Consider the following 22,335-nt stretch of genomic DNA (forward strand, 5'->3'; position numbering starts at 1 on the left):
CTTTTCTCTATGGATAGACATACTCCATTTATATTGTCTAAATTAATAAGATAAACAAATTAAGCTAAGATAATTGAACATTTTTGTGATGTAGCTTTTCCGTTGAATAGTTTTAATGAATACTACCAAAGCCACCTCTAATACAAGGCCGCGGCCTACGATATTGCAATGTCGCAGTGTTAGTAGGCCTAGAATCTAATACATGATTGGTGAAAAAGATCAGCTGGTATTTTAAAAAATCTTTTTCACCAATCATGTATTAGATTCTAGGCCTACGCTGCGACGTTGCAATATCGTAGATACTACGTACACTTCTAATTTTTCAAGCTGCTCCATTTATATTCTCGATGAAAATGGTCAACATACATTTTGCTCTCATAAAAACACTTCACTTATATGGGCTACTTTTGTACAAATTAATAAAAACAATATAACACATTGTAGTACCCTTTATTATTAAAAACTTTAAAATACTTCAACAACTAGTTTCGACCCTAACTTAGGTCATTTTCAAGTTAAAATGAATTTGAACTTGATTTCAACTTGAAAATGACCTAAGTTAGGGTCGAAACTAGTCGTTGTTGGAATATTTTAAAGTTTTTAATAATAAAGGGTACTACAAGGTTTTATATTGTTTTTATTTATTTTGCTCTCATTATTCAGGAACTCCCTTAAAGTAGCCTAGGCCTATAATTTCGAGTACCCTTTTTTATATGTTCTATTAATTCACTACAAATGTTTCTACTACCTGCTTATAGCTATTTCAAGTGGGAATGAAATGAAATACTTGACAAAATTGGTTATAAGTAGTTGAAACATGTTGTGGTGAATTAATGAAACATGAAGAAATGTTTCTAGAGAATTTTCATTTCATTCCAATTGTAGTTTGTGGTAGTCCTATAATTGTTTAGTGTGAGATAAAAATTAATTGATGTTGCTTTCTATGACGAAACACTATATAATAACTTTGTTGTGGTTGAGACACTGTGTTACTAGTAAATATTACTAGTGTGTTACTAGTGAAAAAACACTTACTTTTCTTGGAGTAATGAGGAATGCATTTCACTCCTGAAGAGGAAATGAAGAAGAGGCTGGTGAAGCTCTTGTCCATGAGTGAAATGTATACCTCATTACTCCAAGAAAAGTAGGTGTTTTTTACTTTCCTTGCCCTACTACCATAGGTAAGGAAAGTATTGCTTTCCAAAAAAATTAAGGTACCCCAATATCAAGTTTTCTATACGTTTCAAGGTCCCCTGAGTCCAAAAACATGATTTTTGGGTGTTGGTCTGTGTGTGTGTATGTCTGTGAACACGATAACTCCATTCCTAATTAACCGATTGACTTGAAATTTTAAACTTGAGGTCCTTATACCATGAGGACCCGACAATAAGAAATTCAATAAAATTCAATTCAAGATGGCGGAAAAAATGGCGGATAATTACTAAAAAACCATGTTTTTCACGATTTTCTCAAAAACGGCTCTAACGATTTTCTTTAAATTTATACCATGGATAGCTATTTATAAGCCCTATCAACTGACATGAGTCTCATTTCTGGGAAAATTGCAGGAGCTGCGTAATATTCTCGAGAAATATGGCGGATAATTACTAAAAAACCATGTTTTTCACAATTTTCTCGAAAACGGCTCTAAAGATTTTCTTCAAATTTATACCATGGATAGCTATTTATAAGCCCTATCAACTGACATGAGTCTTATTTCTAAGAAAATTGCAGGAGCTGCGTAATATTCTCGAGAAAAATGGCGGATAATTACTAAAAAACCATGTTTTTCACGATTTTCTCAAAAATTACTCGACTGATTTATTTCAAATTCATACTCCGTATAGTTATTTATCAGCCCCATCAACTGGCATGAGTCTCCTCTCTGGGAAACTAATGGGGGGTTCACCCCATCCTTGAGAAATGTACTTTGTAACCTCCTTCTCGTGCATGAGGTAGGTAGGTAGAGCAGTCTATAAAAATAACACATAGTCGAGATATTTCATCTGTAGAACAGCTGTTTTGACGACTTTTAAAAAATCATCGGATTTCACAATTTACACAAAGGAAAAAGTACTCTGAAAACAATAATTATATACACACATATACAGTAGTCCGATCGTAGTTTCAAATAATTATGTTGCCGCCAATCGTCATTATGTTATTTCTCTAAATTATTATCGTTTAAGAATGAGGCTCCCAGTTCAATGAGCAAGGAAAGTTGTGTGAGTGTACCACACCAGATTTTTTTATATGTTCTATTAATTCACTACAAATTAATGTTTATACTACCTGCTTATAGCTATTTCAAGTGGGAATAAAATGAAATACTTGACAAAATTGATTATAAGTAGTTGAAACATGTGGTGAATTGATGAAACATGAAGAAATGTTTCTAGAGAATTTTCATTTCATTCCAATTGTAGTTTGTGGTAGTCCTATAATTGTTTAGTGTGAGATAAAAATTAATTGATGTTGCTTTCTATGACGAAACACTATATAATAACTTTGTTGTGGTTGAGACACTGTGTTACTAGTAAATATTTGAAAAAACACTTACTTTTCTTGGAGTAATGAGGAATGCATTTCACTCCTGAAGAGGAAATGAAGAAGAGGCTGATGAAGCTCTTGTCCATGAGTGAAATGCATACCTCATTACTCCAAGAAAAGTAGGTGTTTTTACTTTCCTTGCCCTACTACCATAGGTAAGGAAAGTATTGCTTTCCAAAAAAATTAAGGTGCCCCAATTTCAAGTTTTCTATGCGTTTCAAGGTCCCCTGAGTCCAAAAACATGATTTTTGGGTATTGGTCTGTGTGTGTGTGTGTGTGTATGTCTGTGAACACGATAACTCCATTCCTAATTAACCGATCGACTTGAAATTTTAAACTTAAGGTCCTTATACCATGAGGACCCGACAATAAGATATTCAATAAAATTCAATTCAAGATGGCGGAAAAAATGGCGGATAATTACTAAAAAACCATGTTTTTCACGGTTTTCTCGAAAACGGCTACAACGATTTTCTTCAAATTTATACCATGGATAAATTTATACCATATTCATAAGAACTATCAACTGGCATGAGTCTCATTTCTGGGAAAATTCCAGAAGCTCCGTAATATTCTTGAGAAAAATGGCGGATAATGACTAAAAAGCCATGTTTTTCACGGTTTTCTCGAAAACGGCTCTAACGATTTTCTTCAAATTTTTACCATGGATTTATAAGCCCTATCAACAGACATGAGTCTCATTTCTGAGAAAATTGCAGGAGCTCCGTAATATTCTTGAGAAAAATTACAGTTACTAAAAAACCATGTTTTTCACAATTTTCTCAAAAACGGCTCTAACGTTTTTTTTTTCAAATCCATACCCTGTATAGTTATTTATTAGCTCTATCAACTGACATGAGTCTTTTTCCTGGGGTACTAATGGGGGTCCACCCAATCCTTGAGAAATGGACTTTGTAACCTCCTTCTCGTGCATGAGATAGGTAGGTACACGGTTTTTACTTTTTCTTCTTCCATATACCGTGGGTACGGTAGGTAGAGCAGTTTATAAAAAGAACACAGTCATAGTCAAGATATTTCATCTGTAGAACAGCTGTTTTGACGAATTTAAAAAAAATAATCGAATTTCACAATTTACATAAAGGAAAAAGTACTCTGAAAACAATTGTATATACACATATACAGTAGTCTGATCGTAGTTGCAAATATGTTGCCGTCAATCGTCATTATGTTATTCCCCTAAATTATTCTCGTTTGATAATGAGGCTTATAGTTCAATGAGCAAGGAAAGTTGTGTGAGTGTACCACACCAGATTTTTTCAAATATTTACCAGTAACACAGTGTCTGAACTACAACAAAGTTAAAAATTAATAATTTAGTGTGATGGACAAAGATGAAAGCATTAACTTTTTCTTCAAATTTAATAGCATTTCATGAAAAATATATTATTTATATATGAATCGTGTTAAATATATAAATCATGAGGGATCAAAAATGATAAAATAATTAACTTTTCTATATGAAGCATTACATAGAAATGTTATCAAATCGATAAAATTGAACAATGCATAAGTATATGACAGCAACCAAACAGAATATACAAAGAAAAATTGTGGCAATATTGAGGTAAAAATTTGTAGGCCTACTAAACTTCATATTCTCAAATTGGAAAGACCAGACATTCTCTTATCAGAATCATGTTTATCTACTGATGACGTCTGATCGATTTCATAATCATTGTACTCTCTTTGAGATGCCGTCCACAGCTCATCTTCTTTCAATAAATTAGTGAACGTCTCATCGTCCATCTCCTTCCAATTTTTACCATGGATTTATAAGCCCTATCAACAGACATGAGTCTCATTTCTGAGAAAATTGCAGGAGCTCCGTAATATTCTTGAGAAAAATTACAGTTACTAAAAAACCATGTTTTTCACAATTTTCTCAAAAACGGCTCTAACGTTTTTTTTTTCAAATCCATACCCTACCCTGTATAGTTATTTATTAGCTCTATCAACTGACATGAGTCTTTTTCCTGGGGTACTAATGGGGGTCCACCCAATCCTTGAGAAATGGACTTTGTAACCTCCTTCTCGTGCATGAGATAGGTAGGTACACGGTTTTTACTTTTTCTTCTTCCATATACCGTGGGTACGGTAGGTAGAGCCGTTTATAAAAAGAACACAGTCATAGTCAAGATATTTCATCTGTAGAACAGCTGTTTTGACGAATTTAAAAAAAATAATCGAATTTCACAATTTACATAAAGGAAAAAGTACTCTGAAAACAATTGTATATACACATATACAGTAGTCTGATCGTAGTTGCAAATATGTTGCCGTCAATCGTCATTATGTTATTCCCCTAAATTATTCTCGTTTGATAATGAGGCTTATAGTTCAATGAGCAAGGAAAGTTGTGTGAGTGTACCACACCAGATTTTTTCAAATATTTACCAGTAACACAGTGTCTGAACTACAACAAAGTTAAAAATTAATAATTTAGTGTGATGGACAAAGATGAAAGCATTAACTTTTTCTTCAAATTTAATAGCATTTCATGAAAAATATATTATTTATATATGAATCGTGTTAAATATATAAATCATGAGGGATCAAAAATGATAAAATAATTAACTTTTCTATATGAAGCATTACATAGAAATGTTATCAAATCGATAAAATTGAACAATGCATAAGTATATGACAGCAACCAAACAGAATATACAAAGAAAAATTGTGGCAATATTGAGGTAAAAATTTGTAGGCCTACTAAACTTCATATTCTCAAAATTGTAAAGACCAGACATTCTCTTATCAGAATCATGTTTATCTACTGATGACGTCTGATCGATTTCATAATCATTGTACTCTCTTTGAGATGCCGTCCACAGCTCATCTTCTTTCAATAAATTAGTGAACGTCTCATCGTCCATCTCCTTCCAACCCTTCGGAGGCCCTTCATCGAACAATATGTCATGAGCATCTTCGATTGTTTGTAGGATCCAATTTCGATGTTCTTGAATGTTTTCAAAAATTTGCAATTTTTTACTAACAGTAGATGTTATTTGAGACTGTGTTAATACGCCAGTCAACTCTCCATCGCATTCCAGCAAAGCTCCCAATTTTTCTGGGAGAATTTGAAGGTCCTGGGCACCTCTGTCTTTATATTCTGTACATATTTTTCGGTTTTGATCTTCCGGTGGACAATCTGTAGGATTCACTGACACAAAACCAGCTTTGATATACTCGTTTTCAGCTTGAGGATGTTTTCCCTCAAACGACAGTAATCGGCACCCGGAGTCTGTCAAGATGTGAGGAAATCTGTTGAGCTCGACTTCTGGTACATGGAACACAGTCCTGCGTGTTCTCACCATTGCCAAATCGACAAAAGAACTGTCACTGTTACCAGGGTGCAGATCGATTTCAAATCCAATCGACTGAAATTCCCATAGTTGGTGTTGCGAACACTTGAAATCTCCCCAGCCAGTCATTACAGTCACCTTCAACACACAATTATTTTTAAGAATTGTATGCTACAAACTTATCAAAGATTACAATACTGCAATAATAATTCTTATTTGACTTAAAATTTTGCAAAAATAATAACACTGTGATGTGATCCCAAAAGTCCGTCTTTTTTGCGCAGGTTTTATTGAAAGGAAGAAAGAAACTTTATTTTGCCAAAATACAAAATCACTAGAAAATATTTCCAATTAATAATTAAAATATACATACATAAACATAGAAATTATAATCAGTATTTTAAAAAAATGACTACATTGTCACAACTTGTAAAATATTTCATGCCTGATACCAACAATAAAATTAATATTTACTCTCTTTTGGCTTACGGCATTCTGATTGGGCTACTATCTACTCTATTTGTTTTATTCAATTATCAATAAGTAGACCTGTTTTTCTTTCTAATTTTAAATACTACAGAACTACCACGATTATACAAATCGATGTTGTTTTATTGCTTTCTATGACGGAACACTTGATAGGATAGCTTTTCTGAAGTTAAGATACTTTGTTTCGAACTAATTTTTTTATTTAATTAATAAGTAGGACTATTCTTTTTTCTATTGTTAAATACAGAACTACTAGGTACGATTATATTTGAATTATAATGTTGTTCTATTGTTTTCCATGACGAAACACTTGATTATTATTAGCGTATGGCACATATATATAGACGCACACAAACACGTAAGTACCTAGTCAAAGAAAAATCTGGTCGTGAGACCGTTGTCAGGTTAATAAAATATTGTAAATATATTAAATTTTGATGTCGAGGTTGTCAATAACTTGATAATAACTTTTATTAAGTCAAGAAACTGAGTTTTAAAGAAAATATTTAAATACACTTACTTTTCTTGTTTGGAGATATGGAATGTATGATACACTCTTGAGAAATCAGTGCTTTATTACCCTGAACCTATTTTAGGCTCGTAGGGGCTCGTGAGTTGGAGGATTCTATTTGTATTTTATAAACTTTTACAATGCAATTACATTTTTTTCTAGAAATTATTTTTATTTATTTTGGAAAGGATACTTATTTTTAAGGGTTGGACTGTTAGATTAAAATAGCTAAAAACATGAGAATTGAATTTGATCTGCAATTGGTTTGGTCATTGATGCCTTCTGTATACATTTAATACCTTCTGCTTCATCCATTACCTACACTCTTTTGGGATCGATAGCGTTATGAAACTCAAAACAAGTAGCTAATTCAACACAATGTTACCGACTAAATTTGATCTATCTTTTTATCTGTAGTGTCTATTCTTTCAATCTATTATTTTATTCTATTAAGTTACCGTATCATTTTTACATAACCTCTATAATGCATATTCCAAATTAAGGTTTAAATCAGTTTTGGGCAAATGACTGTTGTTTTTACCTGGGTTTTAGTTGTATATGATTAAATTAAATTAATGTTCATCTAGTTCAGTGTTTGATTTAATTTCAATTCTGCTGGTTTATATTTGTATTCACCTACCCTACGTGATATATAAATATGCCCACATTATAATGCCAACAGTACCGTATTTAAAACTTCCGCAACCAATAGACGGTGGCGACAAATAAACTAGAACTAATAACCCACCTGGTGAGGTTCAGGCAGGGGCTGCAAGCAACTAGCCGAAGTGAGAAACCACGATCCACCAACAAATGCTCCCGCACAATATTTTTCTTTTTGATTAGGACTGTCCCATCCATCATCTTGCTTAGGACTTGTAACATTACTTATCACCAGCAAGGCTATCCAGCTAGTGTTAAAGTCAACACCCCATGGCAGAAGATGAGCTGCCAGTGACATCTCTTTCTCTCTCTTCCCTTCGCTAATGTTCAATCGACACACTTGTAAAATATTATCTTTGTCTTCCTCTTCCCTACTAGCAAAACTGTTTTACGATTTGTCAATGAAATCTTGCCAATGTATCAAAAATCAAGTCAATGAAATGGTTCTCACCTTGAACAACCGCGGATGATGGTTGGAATGTTTCTCATTTGATGAAGAAATCAAACTTATAGACGATAAAGCAAGCTTTTAATGATTTTGTTGTCATGAAAAGTTTTAACTGCTAGGTAATGAAACACATGTTCATAGAGTAAAGTGTCAAATCATGTTTTTTTTTTAAATCGAACATTTGTGATTGGTTCAATTTGGAAAAGATCTGAAACTTCAATATTTTATTCACAGTCAACATTTTTATTCTTTTCTATTTTGTTGAATTAATTCAATTCAATCAATTTAGGACTTCATATCATGAAAACAGAAGAGTTCTTCATTTTTATTAATGAAATGAACCTTTCTGAATAAGTTTTCCAATTAATTTTTTTAATTACTTGTTCATATCTCTCCCAAATTTAGTAATGGATATTCTGATGCCTTTTTATGCAGAGGTAGAGACATCAATTATAATTTATGAATAAACCGTAAACATTTTAATCATTTTTTTATTTATTTAGCTTGAAGCTTTACTTCTTGAAAACCATGAACTTATTTTATTTTCTGAGAACAATTCTTATTACTCAATTTCTACTATTTCTAGAAAAAGGCATATTTCAATAAAGTAACTTTCAACGTTTTTTGTTGAAACTTCTGTAAGAATGTATTGTGTACAGAATTCTACTTAAAATAAGTTGTCAGAAAGACTTCTATGTATTTTACAACTTTTTATCCCAAATTTGACTTTTTGATTTGGTTTCAACATGGTTCAACATAACTGATATGACATAGAATTATTTATTATGATACGGTGACTCTAGAACTGCGTTTATACCAAAGTTATTAACAAAATGATAATTTTTCCGTCCTTATTCTATTAGATTGAACATAGGTAAAATATCATACACATGATGAACATATGTGCTATATGCTATGTGCATAAGGACGGAGAAATAAACATTCTGTTAATAACTTTGGTGTAAACGCAGCTTTACAGTAAGTTATAAGTCGTGATTAAATATGACACATTCAGTGGCGGATCCAGGATTGGCCAAAGGGGGGGGCTAGGCGTTTGGAGGGGGGCGAAAGCACCGGGGGGTGTGGATACCTTCCGCATGGCGGGGGGTCCGGGGAATTGCCAAAATTTAAGTGTAAAATCACACATTTCTAGGTCGTTTTTAACTCTATTTAGAGTTTAGAGGCAAAAAATTATGGTTTGACTCGAGAATATTGACTAAAAATAAAAGGATTTTGAAGCCATTAGAATGTTTTTGCATTAAAATATCATATCTGACCCTTTGACCGTAAGATTTTAACGTTGAAAGCTTTACCTTTTTTTTCATGTACGGAAATACTTTTAGTTAATGTTTTAGTTCTCGTATTCGGCGACCGAACAAGACAAATGACCCATTTTATCTAGTGTAAATTGGATACCCAAGGGGGGGCTAGCCCCCCTAGCCACTCTTTGGATCCGCCACTGCAAACATACTAAAGGGATCTCTGACTATACACTCTATAGTGAGGTCCACGTTATAATGGCAGTGGATAAAGATAGAAGAATAGCGATGCCGATTCTCTGCATTAATTAATTTTATTTCTACACTGTCAAAAACATAATTGGCATGGTTGTGGACCTAGAAAAGGATAGTACCACCGGCTTTGTCGAATGATAGACAAGGATAGCAAAACCAAAGTTGATCAAATACTGTCATTATAACGTGGACCTCACTATAGCACTGTATACTGTACGGTATTTTTGATTCCAAAACATTGTGAAAACTATCCAAGGGGAAGAAATAATAGCCTAATGCAATATTGAATCCTATCACGTTCAACCTGTTCTGTGTGATGAATATTAGTGACGCTTTTGGAAACAAGCCAAGCCAAGCATTTCGAGAACTGCATTTCAAATAAAGAGAAGATTGTCCAACTCAATTTCTTCACAAATAGTAGTTCTACAATCATAGTACTAGTAATAGTAAGCTGAATAAGGAAAGTACGGTAGACTACGTGGGATGATGATTGTACATTAACCGACAAAGGCCAGGGTCTGAATGTATGCAGAAACTAGAAAGTGGCAATACATGAAGATGAAGGCGTTATGTGAATAATATGTGATCTGTGGTCAGCCTATTTTTCCCATCTTCTCCTCAAACATGTCTTCCTCCTCCTCCTCGACCTCCTCGTCCTCCTCCTCCTACTCCTCCTCCTTCTCCTCCTTCACCTCCTCCTTCTCCTCCAACTCCACCTCCTTCAACTCCACCTCCTTCAACTCCTCCTCCTCCTCCTCCTCCTCCTCCTCCTCCTCCTCCTACTCATCCTCCTCCTCCTTCTCCTCGTCCTCCTCCTCCTTCTCCTCCTCCTTCACCTCCTTCTCCTCATCCTCCTTCTCCTCCTCCTCCTCCACCTCCTTCTCCTCCTCCTCCTCATCTTCCACCTCCTCAAACCTCCTCCTCCTCATCTTCCACCTCCTCAAACCTCCTCCAACATGCACGTTTCTAGTCACAAGTGTTTAAAACAGATACTGTATTTTTAAATGGTTTTGAACTTGAAAACAAGATTCGAATTCTATCAAAAGATTATAATTTCTGTTATAATGTGGAGTTGATTTTCCTTGCCAAACTGAGAATAAAGATTTGAGTTATCTAAATTTCAATAGTATTGTTCTTTTCGTATTGTAAAGCTGCGTTTACACCAAAGTTATTAACAAAATGTTGATTCTATTACCTTGTAGATTCTATTAGATTATTATGTAACTTATCATACACATGATGAACATATGTGTTTTTCAAGTTCCGTTCAATCTAATAGAATCTATAAGGATTAAGTTATTAACATTTTGTTAATAACTTTGATGTAAACGCAGCTTTAGTTATTCAGTTCAGTAGTTCAGACGTGATGATGCGTCAGTCGTGAATTTTCTATCCAGTAAGTGTTTAAGCCAATTCTTTCCTTTCTTATTATCATAGACTCTATCAGGAGCGCCCCTAATTTTTATTGTAGCGAGATTCGATGGTGAACTTTGGTGTCACATTGTAAAAATTTCATATCAAAATCCTTAGCATAATCAATCATTCAACTTCAAAGTTGAACCAAAGTCTGCTAGTGAAATTCGCGTTTCTTAGGCGACTCGCTCTATCAGTAACCCGTGCTTCGCAAGGGTCTGATTTAAAACTTGACAAACTGAAAACTTGACCGTGTGGAATCTTGAAGAGTTTGAAATAGGCCTAGAACCATTCTTGGTAAATTAGAATATATATATATGCGAAATTTCAAGTTAAGTTCATTGGTTCAGACTTGATTATGATGCGTCATACGTGAATTTCCTATCCCGTACGTGTATGAGCCAGTTCTTTCCTTTATTATAGGTAGTATAGATTAATAAAAACATCAGAGTTGAACTATAATATTTTTAACATTTGATATAAATCTTGGAGTTAATAAATTTATCAAATAGCTGTTGAAACAATCAATATACGAAACAAAACATTTAGTGCTGGCTGCACAGAATCCGGTTAAATTTCAATCGTGATTAATTCCACGAGTACAAATTAGAGAAGCCTTCTCCTATTGGTTCTTGTGAAATTAATAATGATTAAAATTTAACCGGCTTCATTGCAAACGGGACCTACCCACTAAAGCTGCGTTTACACCAAAGTTATCAACAAATAATGTTAATAACATAATCCTTATAGATTCTATTTAGATTGAACGGAACTTGACAAACACATATGTTCATCATGTGTATGATAAGTTGTGTTCAATCTAATGTTAATAACTTTGGTGTAAACGCAGCTTAACAAAATTCAAATCGGACCCGGCTGCACAAAAGCCTGTTGAATTTTTATTCGAGCTTGTTGAATTAAATACCAATCAGAGAAGGCTTTTTTGGAAATACAGCTTCTCCGATTGGTTCTCGTGGCATTTAATCACTGTTGAAATTCAACAGGCTTTGTGCAACCGAGCCAGATTCAATAATCTCATTTGCGATCTTACCACGTTCATAATAAGTTGCAACTTTCTCAGGTCAGCATTCGCAAAACATGTATCTTCAGGTTTCATCGCTAGAGTGCAATAATTAGCATTGTTCATTTTACTGGAATGTCAAATCTATATAAATACAGGGTGTTTCAGAAGTAGTGTCGAAAATTTTAGGGTATTGTACCTGGATGCTAGGAGACTACAAATGTCATATTTGAAGTGTCCAAAACTCAGCGGTTATCCTTATAGCTGCCATTTTTTTTTTTCACTTAAAATTTTTATCTCAAGAACGAAATGTTGTATTGATCTGAAATTTGGCATGAATATTTATGCTATAAAGACTCGACTATGAAAAATAAAAAAAAAAATTTTCGTTGAAATTTTTCAAAATGGCGGCCATTTTAAATTTTTGATGGCGAATGTCTCGAAAACCGTCCATTTTACAGAAAATTTACAAGAGACAAAAAAGTTAGCAATTTTTTCACGATTCCAATGATACCTAATTTATTAAGATTGGTCGAAGAATAACAGAAAAATTAATTTTTTCGTACTGCATGCATGACCACTTTTCACCATTCAAGATCAATATTAATTTTTAATTCCAGATGTATTTAAGATGAAGCTTTGAAACTCGGTATGGCTCCATATGGGCAAACAGATTATTTTACAATGGTTTTCAGATGATAATGTTTGTCTTGTAAAAGTATTGTTGTTTCATTAAAAGTAAAGAACCAGATGTAGTGCTTCCTATTTCTTAGTCTCACGTTTCCTAGGTCTTATTTCTATCTTGAATTTCTAGTTTCAATATTTTCTTACGTTGCTTCTACACAAATATTTAATTATTGTAATGGAATTTAGTTCGCTGGAGTACACCGATATTCACTTCATGTATGGAGCAGCTCTTGGCAATGCGACCGAAGCAAGAAGAATGTATGCAGCTGCATTTCCAAACCGCCGTCTCCCTTCCGACAAGGTGTTCACAAGAACTCACAATCGGCTGAGAGAAGTTGGTTCATTTGAACGGAACAGGGTAATTGCTGGTAGGCCTCGAGCAGTTCGAAATGTTGCTTTTGAAGAGGAAGTATTGCAGAAATTCGATTTCAATCCTAGAACGAGTACGAGAGCAGTTGCAAAGCAAATCAATTCAAGTGCTTCTTCTGTGTGGCGTGTACTAAACAAGGAAGACTTCACCCCTTCCGCTTTCAAAAAGTTCACTTATTGGTTGAACGCGACTATGAGCCAAGAGTAAACTGTGCCCGTTGGTTTCTTCAGCAAGACATTATCCAACCAAATTTTCTAGAAAATGTGTTATTTACCGATGAGTCCAGCTTTACAAGAGAAGGAATCTTCAACTCTCGCAACAGTCACGTCTGGGCCTTGGACAATCCTCATGAGGTCAAAGTGCGTGGTTATCAGCATAGATTTTCGCTGAATGTTTGGACGGGTATCTTAGGTAATCGCGTGATTGGACCATACATTCTTCCTAATTGTCTGAATTCTCCCACGTACATTACTTTTTTAAGAGACATACTACCAGAACTTTTGGAAGATGTGCCTCTTGCAAACAGATATAATATTTGGTTTCAACATGATGGTGCCCCTGCTCATTTCGGAAATGTTGTTACGGACTTTCTGAACATGACCTATCATCAGCGGTGGATTGGGCGGGGTGGACCAGTACCGTGGCCCGCACGTTCACCTGACCTCAACCCTTTAGATTTTTTTTTCTGGGGCCATATGAAAGACCTTGTTTACAGCACGCCAGTAGAAAACGAAGAAGACCTTGTGGCAAGAGTGGTTGCTGCAGCAGGTGCCATTCAAGATGATGAAAATGCTTTTATAGCAGTTCGACGGTCCATGATTGAAAGGTGCAGACTGTGTAATCAAGTTGAAGGACGGCATTTTGAGCAATTGCTGCATTAGTATCAGTGAACCGATTTGAGTGAAATTAATATTTTTCAATGTAAAATAAAATTTGGAGGAAAGTTATTCTTGTATATTTCTGTAATAAGAACGGTTTTCATGAAATTATAAAAAAAATTAATATTGATCTTTAAATGGTGAAAAGTGGTCATGCATGCAGTACGAAAAAAATTAATTTCTCTGTTATTCTTCGACCAATCTTAATAAATTAGGTATCATTGGAATCGTGAAAAAATTTGCTAACTTTTTTGTCTCTTGTAAATTTTCTGTAAAATGGACGGTTTTCGAGATATTCGCCATCAAAAATTTAAAATGGCCGCCATTTTGAAAAATTTCAACGAAAATTTTTTTTTTTATTTTTTATAGTTGAGTCTTTATAGCATAAATATTCATGCCAAATTTCAGATCAATACAACATTTCGTTCTTGAGATAAAAATTTTTAAGTGAAAAAAACAAAATGGCAGCTATAAGGATAACCGCTGAGTTTTGGACACTTCAAATATGACATTTGTAGTCTCCTAGCATCCAGGTACAATACCCTAAAATTCTCGACACTACTTCTGAAACACTCTGTATATATAAAAGCGAAATGGCACTCACTCACTGACTGACTGACTCACTCACTCACTCGCAGAACTAAAAATCTACTGGACCAAAAACGTTTAAATTTGGTAGGTATGTTCAGTTGGCCCTTTAGAGGCGCACTAAGAAATCTTTTGGCAATATTTTAACTCTAAGGGTTGTTTTTAAGGGTTTAAAGTTCTTTTTTAGCATGTATATTCTTCTTCTCCCAATCTCTTAATTATAATTGAAATTTCCATATCATATATGATAAAAATGCTCAAATGAAAAATGCAGGCGAGCGAAGCGAGCCTGCTGATCTTATCCATGGACGATCCAGTCGGGGGTCCAGGGGGCGGAGCCCCTGGCTAGACGGATATGGCAAGCGAAGCGAGCCTTACGGCTAGTAAATTTATAAATTGAAGTGTTGATACACGTCATCATCTGTTGACAAAAGCTCAGCATGTTTCAGAGAATCAGTGTTGTTTAGTTGGATTATTGCCAAGCCCCACAATGTAGGTGAATTCGACGAGAGTGGAATTGACTAAAGCCGAGACAATTTATCGTACTGGAATATAAAGTGATGAAATATATAAATAGATGGATAGATTAAATTCTTTTGCTATCGGACCATACAGTCATAAGCAACGTCAATAAATTATTCATAGCACTTGACATTTATTATATTAAACTTATTATTACACTTATTTTTATTTATGTAAAGAATGTGTGAAAAACTCCTCCAAAGAATACAAGGGGTTTGCTCGCAGAAGATCAAATAGCGATTTGCCGAACAAAGAGAATCAATATTGAAGATAGAATGGATAACTAGTATAGCCTATAAAACGTCTCCTAAAATCTAAATTCTGAATCGAAATTCAAATATTGATTTCCTCTAGAGTGGAATTCTACAACTAAGCTAATGACCTTTTTTACTTTCCTTGATCTATTACCATAGGTAAGGAAAGTATTGCTTTCCAACAAAATTTAAGGTACCCTAATTTCATGTTTTCTATATGTTTCAAGGTCCCCTGAGTACAAAAAAAAAAGATTTTTGTGTGTGTGTGTGTGTGTGTGTGTGTGTGTGTGTGGTGTGTGTGTCTGTGAACACGATAACTCCATTCCTAATCAACCGATTGACTTGGAATTTTAAACTTAAGGCCCTTATACCATGAGGATCCGACAATAAGGAATTCAATAAAATTCAATTCAAAATGGCGGATAATGGCTAAAAAACCATGTTTTTCACGGTTTTCTCGAAAACGGCTCTAACGATTTTCTTCAAATTTATACCTTAGATAGCTAATTATAAGCCCTATCAACTGACATGAGTCTCATTTCTGGGAAAATCGCAGGAGCTCCGTAATATTCCTGAGAAGGATGAATTTTGTTAAATTTCTATCACGATTTTCTCAATAATGACTTGACCGATTTTGTTCAAATTTGTACCCTGTATAGTTATATATCAGCTCTATTAACTGGCATGAGTCTCCTCCCTGAGAAACTAACAGGGGGTCCACCCCATCCCTGAGAAATTTACTTTGTAACCTCCTTCTCGAGCGTGAGATAGGTAGGTAGAGCAGTTTATTCTAAAGAACACATGTCGATATTTTATTTGTAGAACAGCTGCTGTTTCGACAAATTTTAAAAAATCCTCAAATTTCATAATTCAAACAAAGGAAAATGTACTCTGAAAACAATAACAATAGTATAATCGTAGTTTTAATTATTTAGCCGCCAATCGGCATAATGTTATTCCCCTTAATTATAGTCGTTTAAGAATGAGGCTTATAGATCAATGAGCAAGGAAAGTTGTGTGAGTGTACCACACCAGATTTTTTAATTGGAAATTTGGTGCCCCTAAATATTTGGCGCCTCCAAATATTTTGCGCCCTGGGCTATAGTCCAGTCAGCCCATTTATAAGGGACCTGGTGGAGTAGGATACTGTATCAGAGTTGTCTCAGCTATTAGCCTACTGAGGGGTCTTTATCCTTCAGGATTGTTCCAGTCCATTTATTCTGCAGGTCACTCAGGCCATCGACGGCTCGTGCGCTAGAGAGAATCAAATTTATAGGATCTGGGAGACAGGTTGGCTGCGAAAACAGATTAAAGAGAGAGAGAGGGCGAATAGAACAAGGATGGAAGAGAAGCTCGATTCCAAGTAGTGATACCGTAGCAAGAGGGGTTTTGCCAAGATTTGAGCCAAACGCGTGAGTCACCACAGCTCTTTCGGAGACTTATCACAGCCAGTCGAGTTCAACTTTCCCCCTCCCTCCTCCAACGCCCTGCCAGCTGCACTCTCACAACACGACAATAAATTAATTCAAGTATTTTTCTCATTTGGCTTTTCAGATCGTTAGAGCCAGACTGCTAATGAACGACACATCACACAGAAAGGAAAGCACTGAAACCACCAGCGATGTTCAGAAATAAAATATATTCTGGAGTTTTAGTTTTCATTCCCCTACTGTTGTCATTATTCTGCTTGAGATAACAATTTTCCCTATAAGTTCCAGTTTCGATTAACTAGAATTTAGAATTTACTGAGGATGTTTATAGGACTATTTTCAATTCTTCAAGATCGCATTGGGTTTTCAAATTTGTTACAGTTGAAAGATGAAAGTTGTAAGTTGAAAGTTAAGTTGATATTTTTGAATATTTTCTCCTATTTTCTTTTTCAATTATTTTTTTCATTTTTTCCAATTTTCACTATTCAAATTTTTCTCTTGAAGGTTGAAAGTTGAATAAATTTAGTTGATATTTTTCAATTTTTTCCTTCAATTATTTTTTTTCCATTTTTTTCTTCAATTTTATTTTTTTTTACCGCAGTCAAATTACACTACAGCGTTTCTAATCTTGGTTAGATCTGTGATAGTACCTATATACAACCTACAACGCATGCGCGTTACCAGCTACTAGCCAACTGTTTCCTACTCAAAATACAGCTACGGTGTACCACGTGTTTCCAATGAGTCATCAGCTCTCCACTGCCCTCTTGCCCCACTACTGAATGACCCGCGATTCGCCCCGTATCTTGCACAGGATTATTTAATTAATTAGAAGCTCTGTAAATCTTGGCATGGCCGCTATCATCAATTCCTTTCCAAGGCAGATCGTCCAGTCTGAAAAGCCGCCAAAAGCCAAATTATGCAGGATAATAATAAATAGCTACTGTACCGTAATTTGCACTAAAGTTGAAAACCAGTAAGCTCAACAAAGTTCATCCAAGGAGCAGTAGTTAATAAGTTTAGAATAGGAATAATATATTGCCTGCCCTACTTTACAATAAGGTGAATTTGAAAAATAAATAATATAATTTGAGTGATTTGAGATATTACCATGATTAACAATAATAAATATCGGGGCACCGAGCTTCGCTCGTTATTTATTTATTGACTTTTGATAAACGGAAAACAATTCTTTAAAATGATTGGGGAAGTACTAACAGGCACAGCTCAAAATACTGTTTCTTTCCCGAATTTTGATTTATACACTTTAAATAGTCCAGAAAGTAGGTTATGTTCCATACACTTGAATTCAGGTTCATTTTTCTGTTCAAACATTTGACAACAAAAAATTTATAATTTAGATTATATACAAACCAAATTGAATAACAATTAACACTCACTAATCACTTGAAATTGTCAAAATACAGCTACGGTGTACCACGTGTTTCCAATGAGTCATCAACTCTCCACTGCCCTCTTGCCCCACTACTGAATGACCTGCGATTCGCCCCGTATCTTGCACAGGATTATTTAATTAATTAGAAGCTCTGTAAATCTTGGCATGGCCGCTATCATCAATTCCTTTCCAAGGCAGATCGTCCAGTCTGAAAAGCCGCCAAAAGCCAAATTATGCAGGATAATAATAAATAGCTACTGTACCGTAATTTTCACTAAAGTTGAAAACAAAGTTCATCCAAGGAGCAGTAGTTAATAAGTTTAGAATAGGAATAATATATTGCCTGCCCTACTTTACAATAAGGTGAATTTGAAAAATAAATAATATAATTTGAGTGATTTGAGATATTACCATGATTAACAATAATAAATATCGGGGCACCGAGCTTCGCTCGTTATTTATTTATTGACTTTTGATAAACGGAACACAATTCTTTAAAATGATTGGGGAAGTACTAACAGGCACAGCTCAAAATACTGTTTCTTTCCCGAATTTTGATTTATACACTTTAAATAGTCCAGAAAGTAGGTTATGTTCCATACACTTGAATTCAGGTTCATTTTTCTGTTCAAACATTTGACAACAAAAATTTATAATTTAGATTATATACAAACCAAATTGAATAACAAAATAACACTCACTAATCACTTGAAATTGTCAAATAATAATCAACTTTGAAAATTATGATATACTGTAGTTTAGGAGGATTATCATGTCATGTCAACAAATCAGATTATGTTGATCAAATCGATTAAATTGTCTAGCTAGATAAAATTTCTCGCCGATTGATTATGATTACACAGCTGGAAATAATTATGTCTCTCTCCCACACAGGCACACGCATCTTCTGTTATCGAGAGACGACGAAATTGTCATCTGTTTTCCAAGGAAGAATTATTATCCTTTTAATGTCGTTCAACGAGTTTTCCAAAGAATGAGACCTAGTGCAATCGAATCTTTTTATCATAAACCTACTATGTTCCAAATTTCGTAAAAATCGTTAGAGCCGTTTTCGAGATCCGTAAAACATAAATAACCACATATCAAAATAGCCAGTTATAAAAATAATCAGATATAAAAATAACCAGATATATAAATACAGAAATTGCTAAAAGGATATAATTGTAATAATTTCCAATCTAGCAGTTCAAACATTTAACCAAGCAACTATAAATAAGCTACTAATGAAATAAAATGAAGCTCAATACATTAAACCACATACATCATAGCTAGAAAGTAGCATACATCGCTACATGCTATCAGGCAATCGCTACAGGCAATCTAATTCCCATGTCCACCGACAAAGGAGAGAATTCAGAAAATATCTTGTAACAATGTATAGATTGATTATATACAAATGTGAGTTTAATTTCCCACAGCTTCTCTCTCAAAATAAAAGTGTGCTGACTATAAAACAGCTCGAGGCTAAAGTGAAACTTGGAGAATTATTCAACAAATTAGCGTACTTGAGACCAGGTGTAAGGTGTGTCTTTGTTTTTGCGGTATAGGTATAAAAATAGTAAACACGCAGTTTATAGTTTGCATCATCATTTGAAATGCCTCTCCACTCTGAGAGTCAATTATTACTCTATTGGGTGTGCCGTGTAGCCTCCAACACTGCTTATTTTTGTACGGTTTCAGGTTGAAGAAACTTACCATACAATGTGGAGTTATTGATGGGCATTGAGGAATAATAGTCACGTATGCTGCAATATGTAAATGCTGAAGTTGAGAATAATAACTTGTTTATAGAGAGAACCGTGTCCATTTCTTCCTTCATTTCTTCCTTCATTTCTTCCTATCACGGTAGGTCTACTCGGTACGGTATCCAAAAGAAGATTTTCTCTTCATCTTATACTAGCAGGTAACCCGTGCTCCGCAAGGGTCTAATTAAAACTTGGCAACCTGAAAACCTGACCTACTGGAATCTTGAAGAATTTAAAATAGGCCTATTACCATCCTCGGTAAATTAAGAATCTATACATGCAAAATTTCAAGTTAATCAGTCCAGTAGTAGAAACATTTTTTCCCTCCTTGATATATTGCAAGGCGAATAAATTGTTGATGTGATAGGGGAGAAAAAGGGTACATTAAAAAATTATTTTGCTTGAGATGTAAGCTACTGTAAATAAATTTCTAAATGTTTTACAAAACAATTTCCATTCGGTCTACAAGAGTAAGGATAACTCATTACGAAGTAGCCCACCTAGCTTACTCATTATATACTTACTTATTATTTACTTAGTAATCTACTACTTTATAGTAAGAATACGAATTGATAATGTTAAGAATAAGATGTAGGCAATTCGACACTAGGAAAACATATTAGATGGCATTTGATTTTCCATAATAAGAACAAAATCAAAAGTAACGAATTAGATATAGCACAATAGGACAACGAATTATAATAGGACAATCTCGTTGATTGTGTTCCTAAAGGTATCAAATACCTTACAATACTTTAAAAAACTGAAAGGTTAACACAGATTCAGCACAGATTAAACGGAACTTGATAAACATCATCTGTATAGAATTTATTCTAATAGAATTTATAAGTACGGCGAAAAATCGTACGAACAAAAATCGATGCGTTTGTAACTGGCTGTGCTGATAGACTGATTAACTGATTGACAAGATAATAAGTAGTTTTCAATTCTGAAAACAGATCGAAATTTCGCTGGCTTCATCATAGCCACCGCCTGTATTAGAGGTGGCTATGCTATCATAGAAGGTGCTTGAAAGAAGCGTAACATTTGTTTCTATTAAGTTGAACAATTTCTAATACTCAAATATTCTGATTTGTATTATTCAGATTGATGATTTGGTGTTTAAATTTAAATGGACATAATCTACATAATATTTGGACAATTTAAGACAAAATTAGGAAATTGAAGAAGTTTTGGGCAATAGCCTGTTTTTTCTTTTCCGACTATTGTATTGTTTGCTCTAATAAATGAATAAATGAATACCATTCAACATTCATTCGAATACTATGTTCATTGAACCCAAGTGAATGATGCAATGATTTCAATTGATTCAAACCAAATTTCAGTATCGAAACAGAGTAACAATCATCTCGAAAGAAACATAAGAATATTATTTTTATTTAATATAACTCATAAGATAAAAAATGATGTTTTCCAAAGAGAGCAGGAAACGATTCAACCTTAGATTATCCATCAGATTGGAAATAACTGATCATTAACCTATCCTGAATTCGGTAATAGATTGGAATGAATAGCATGAAAATAGATCTTAAATCAAGATATGGAGAAAATATCCTGGAAACCCCAATACTAAGTGGTAATAAATACCTAGGCTATTAGCTATTGGAACATATCTTAAATGGCTCTATAATTAGAAAGCAGTTCCTCGCAAAATCTAATTTTACCCGGTAATACAAATATGTAGTAGGAACTGAACCATACCGGAAGTTTCAATTATTATCTTTGATAAGCAGAACGGTAGCTATTTGAAACCTCGTCAAATCGACGTAATTTTGAGTTACAACAAAATAATGGTTTGGGCAGAGAAAACTGCTATAATGAACTTCAATTTTCTTCAATTTGCTTTATTCTGTGGTTTGGGCTATTCGTTTACGAGTCCTTATATCATTTTCTGTAGAAGTGTTACTTATAATTTCTGAAGCGTTACCTATTTCTGAAGACTATGGATTTCTCAAATATTCAAATAAATTGATTGAACTTGGTTGAATTCTCACCTGATAACGATTAGTGTAATTATTTTCCGTGGAACAAAACGTATGTAATATCATAATTCAATTGCATTTATCTTTGTTTAATTGTCAGCTCGTCGGGTAACTAGTATGGAAACGATTTTTCAATGATTTTCCATGAAATAAGTAAAGATATTCGTTATGTACCGTAGTCTTCATATTCTCATTAATACTTGAACTACTGGACTGTGACATGGACTATATTGTATTTTTACTAGAGATTTTCCAGAGTTTTAAAGTAGAGTATGTAGATAGTAGACTAGTGCAGTAGAAAAAAACAGTGAATGGTTATTCCTTCATTCTTCATTCACCAAACAAACTGTAGACTAGAAAATAATGTTCGAAATTGAATTGATAATCTCATACAGAAGAAAACCTAGCTCAAATTTTCAAAACAGTAACTATTGAGCTAGACTGTAGGCGTAGGTTGCATACTGCATATGCCAGATGTGCAAGTACATCCCTTTTTTATTTTTACCCTC

At 34.2% G+C, this 22,335-nt stretch overlaps 2 protein-coding genes across 2 annotated transcripts in view; both read right to left on the bottom strand.

Annotated features, from left to right (window-relative positions):
- LOC111057547 (ion transport peptide-like) overlaps positions 1–22,335 on the bottom strand; it is a 514,789-nt gene that overhangs the window by 295,674 nt on the left and 196,780 nt on the right. The gene's annotated exons all lie outside the window — the stretch shown is intronic.
- On the bottom strand, positions 5,033–8,128 carry LOC111054663. The gene is made up of 2 exons (XM_039422019.1): positions 7,622–8,128; positions 5,033–6,011 (listed from the first exon to the last, which is right to left on the bottom strand). The coding sequence occupies exons 1-2, from the start codon at positions 7,832–7,834 to the stop codon at positions 5,163–5,165; spliced, it is 1,062 nt and encodes a 353-aa protein (XP_039277953.1). The 5' UTR covers positions 7,835–8,128; the 3' UTR covers positions 5,033–5,162.

The sequence above is a fragment of the Nilaparvata lugens genome, chromosome 2 (assembly GCF_014356525.2).
Source record: "Nilaparvata lugens isolate BPH chromosome 2, ASM1435652v1, whole genome shotgun sequence".
NCBI classification, from domain to species: domain Eukaryota; kingdom Metazoa; phylum Arthropoda; class Insecta; order Hemiptera; family Delphacidae; genus Nilaparvata; species Nilaparvata lugens.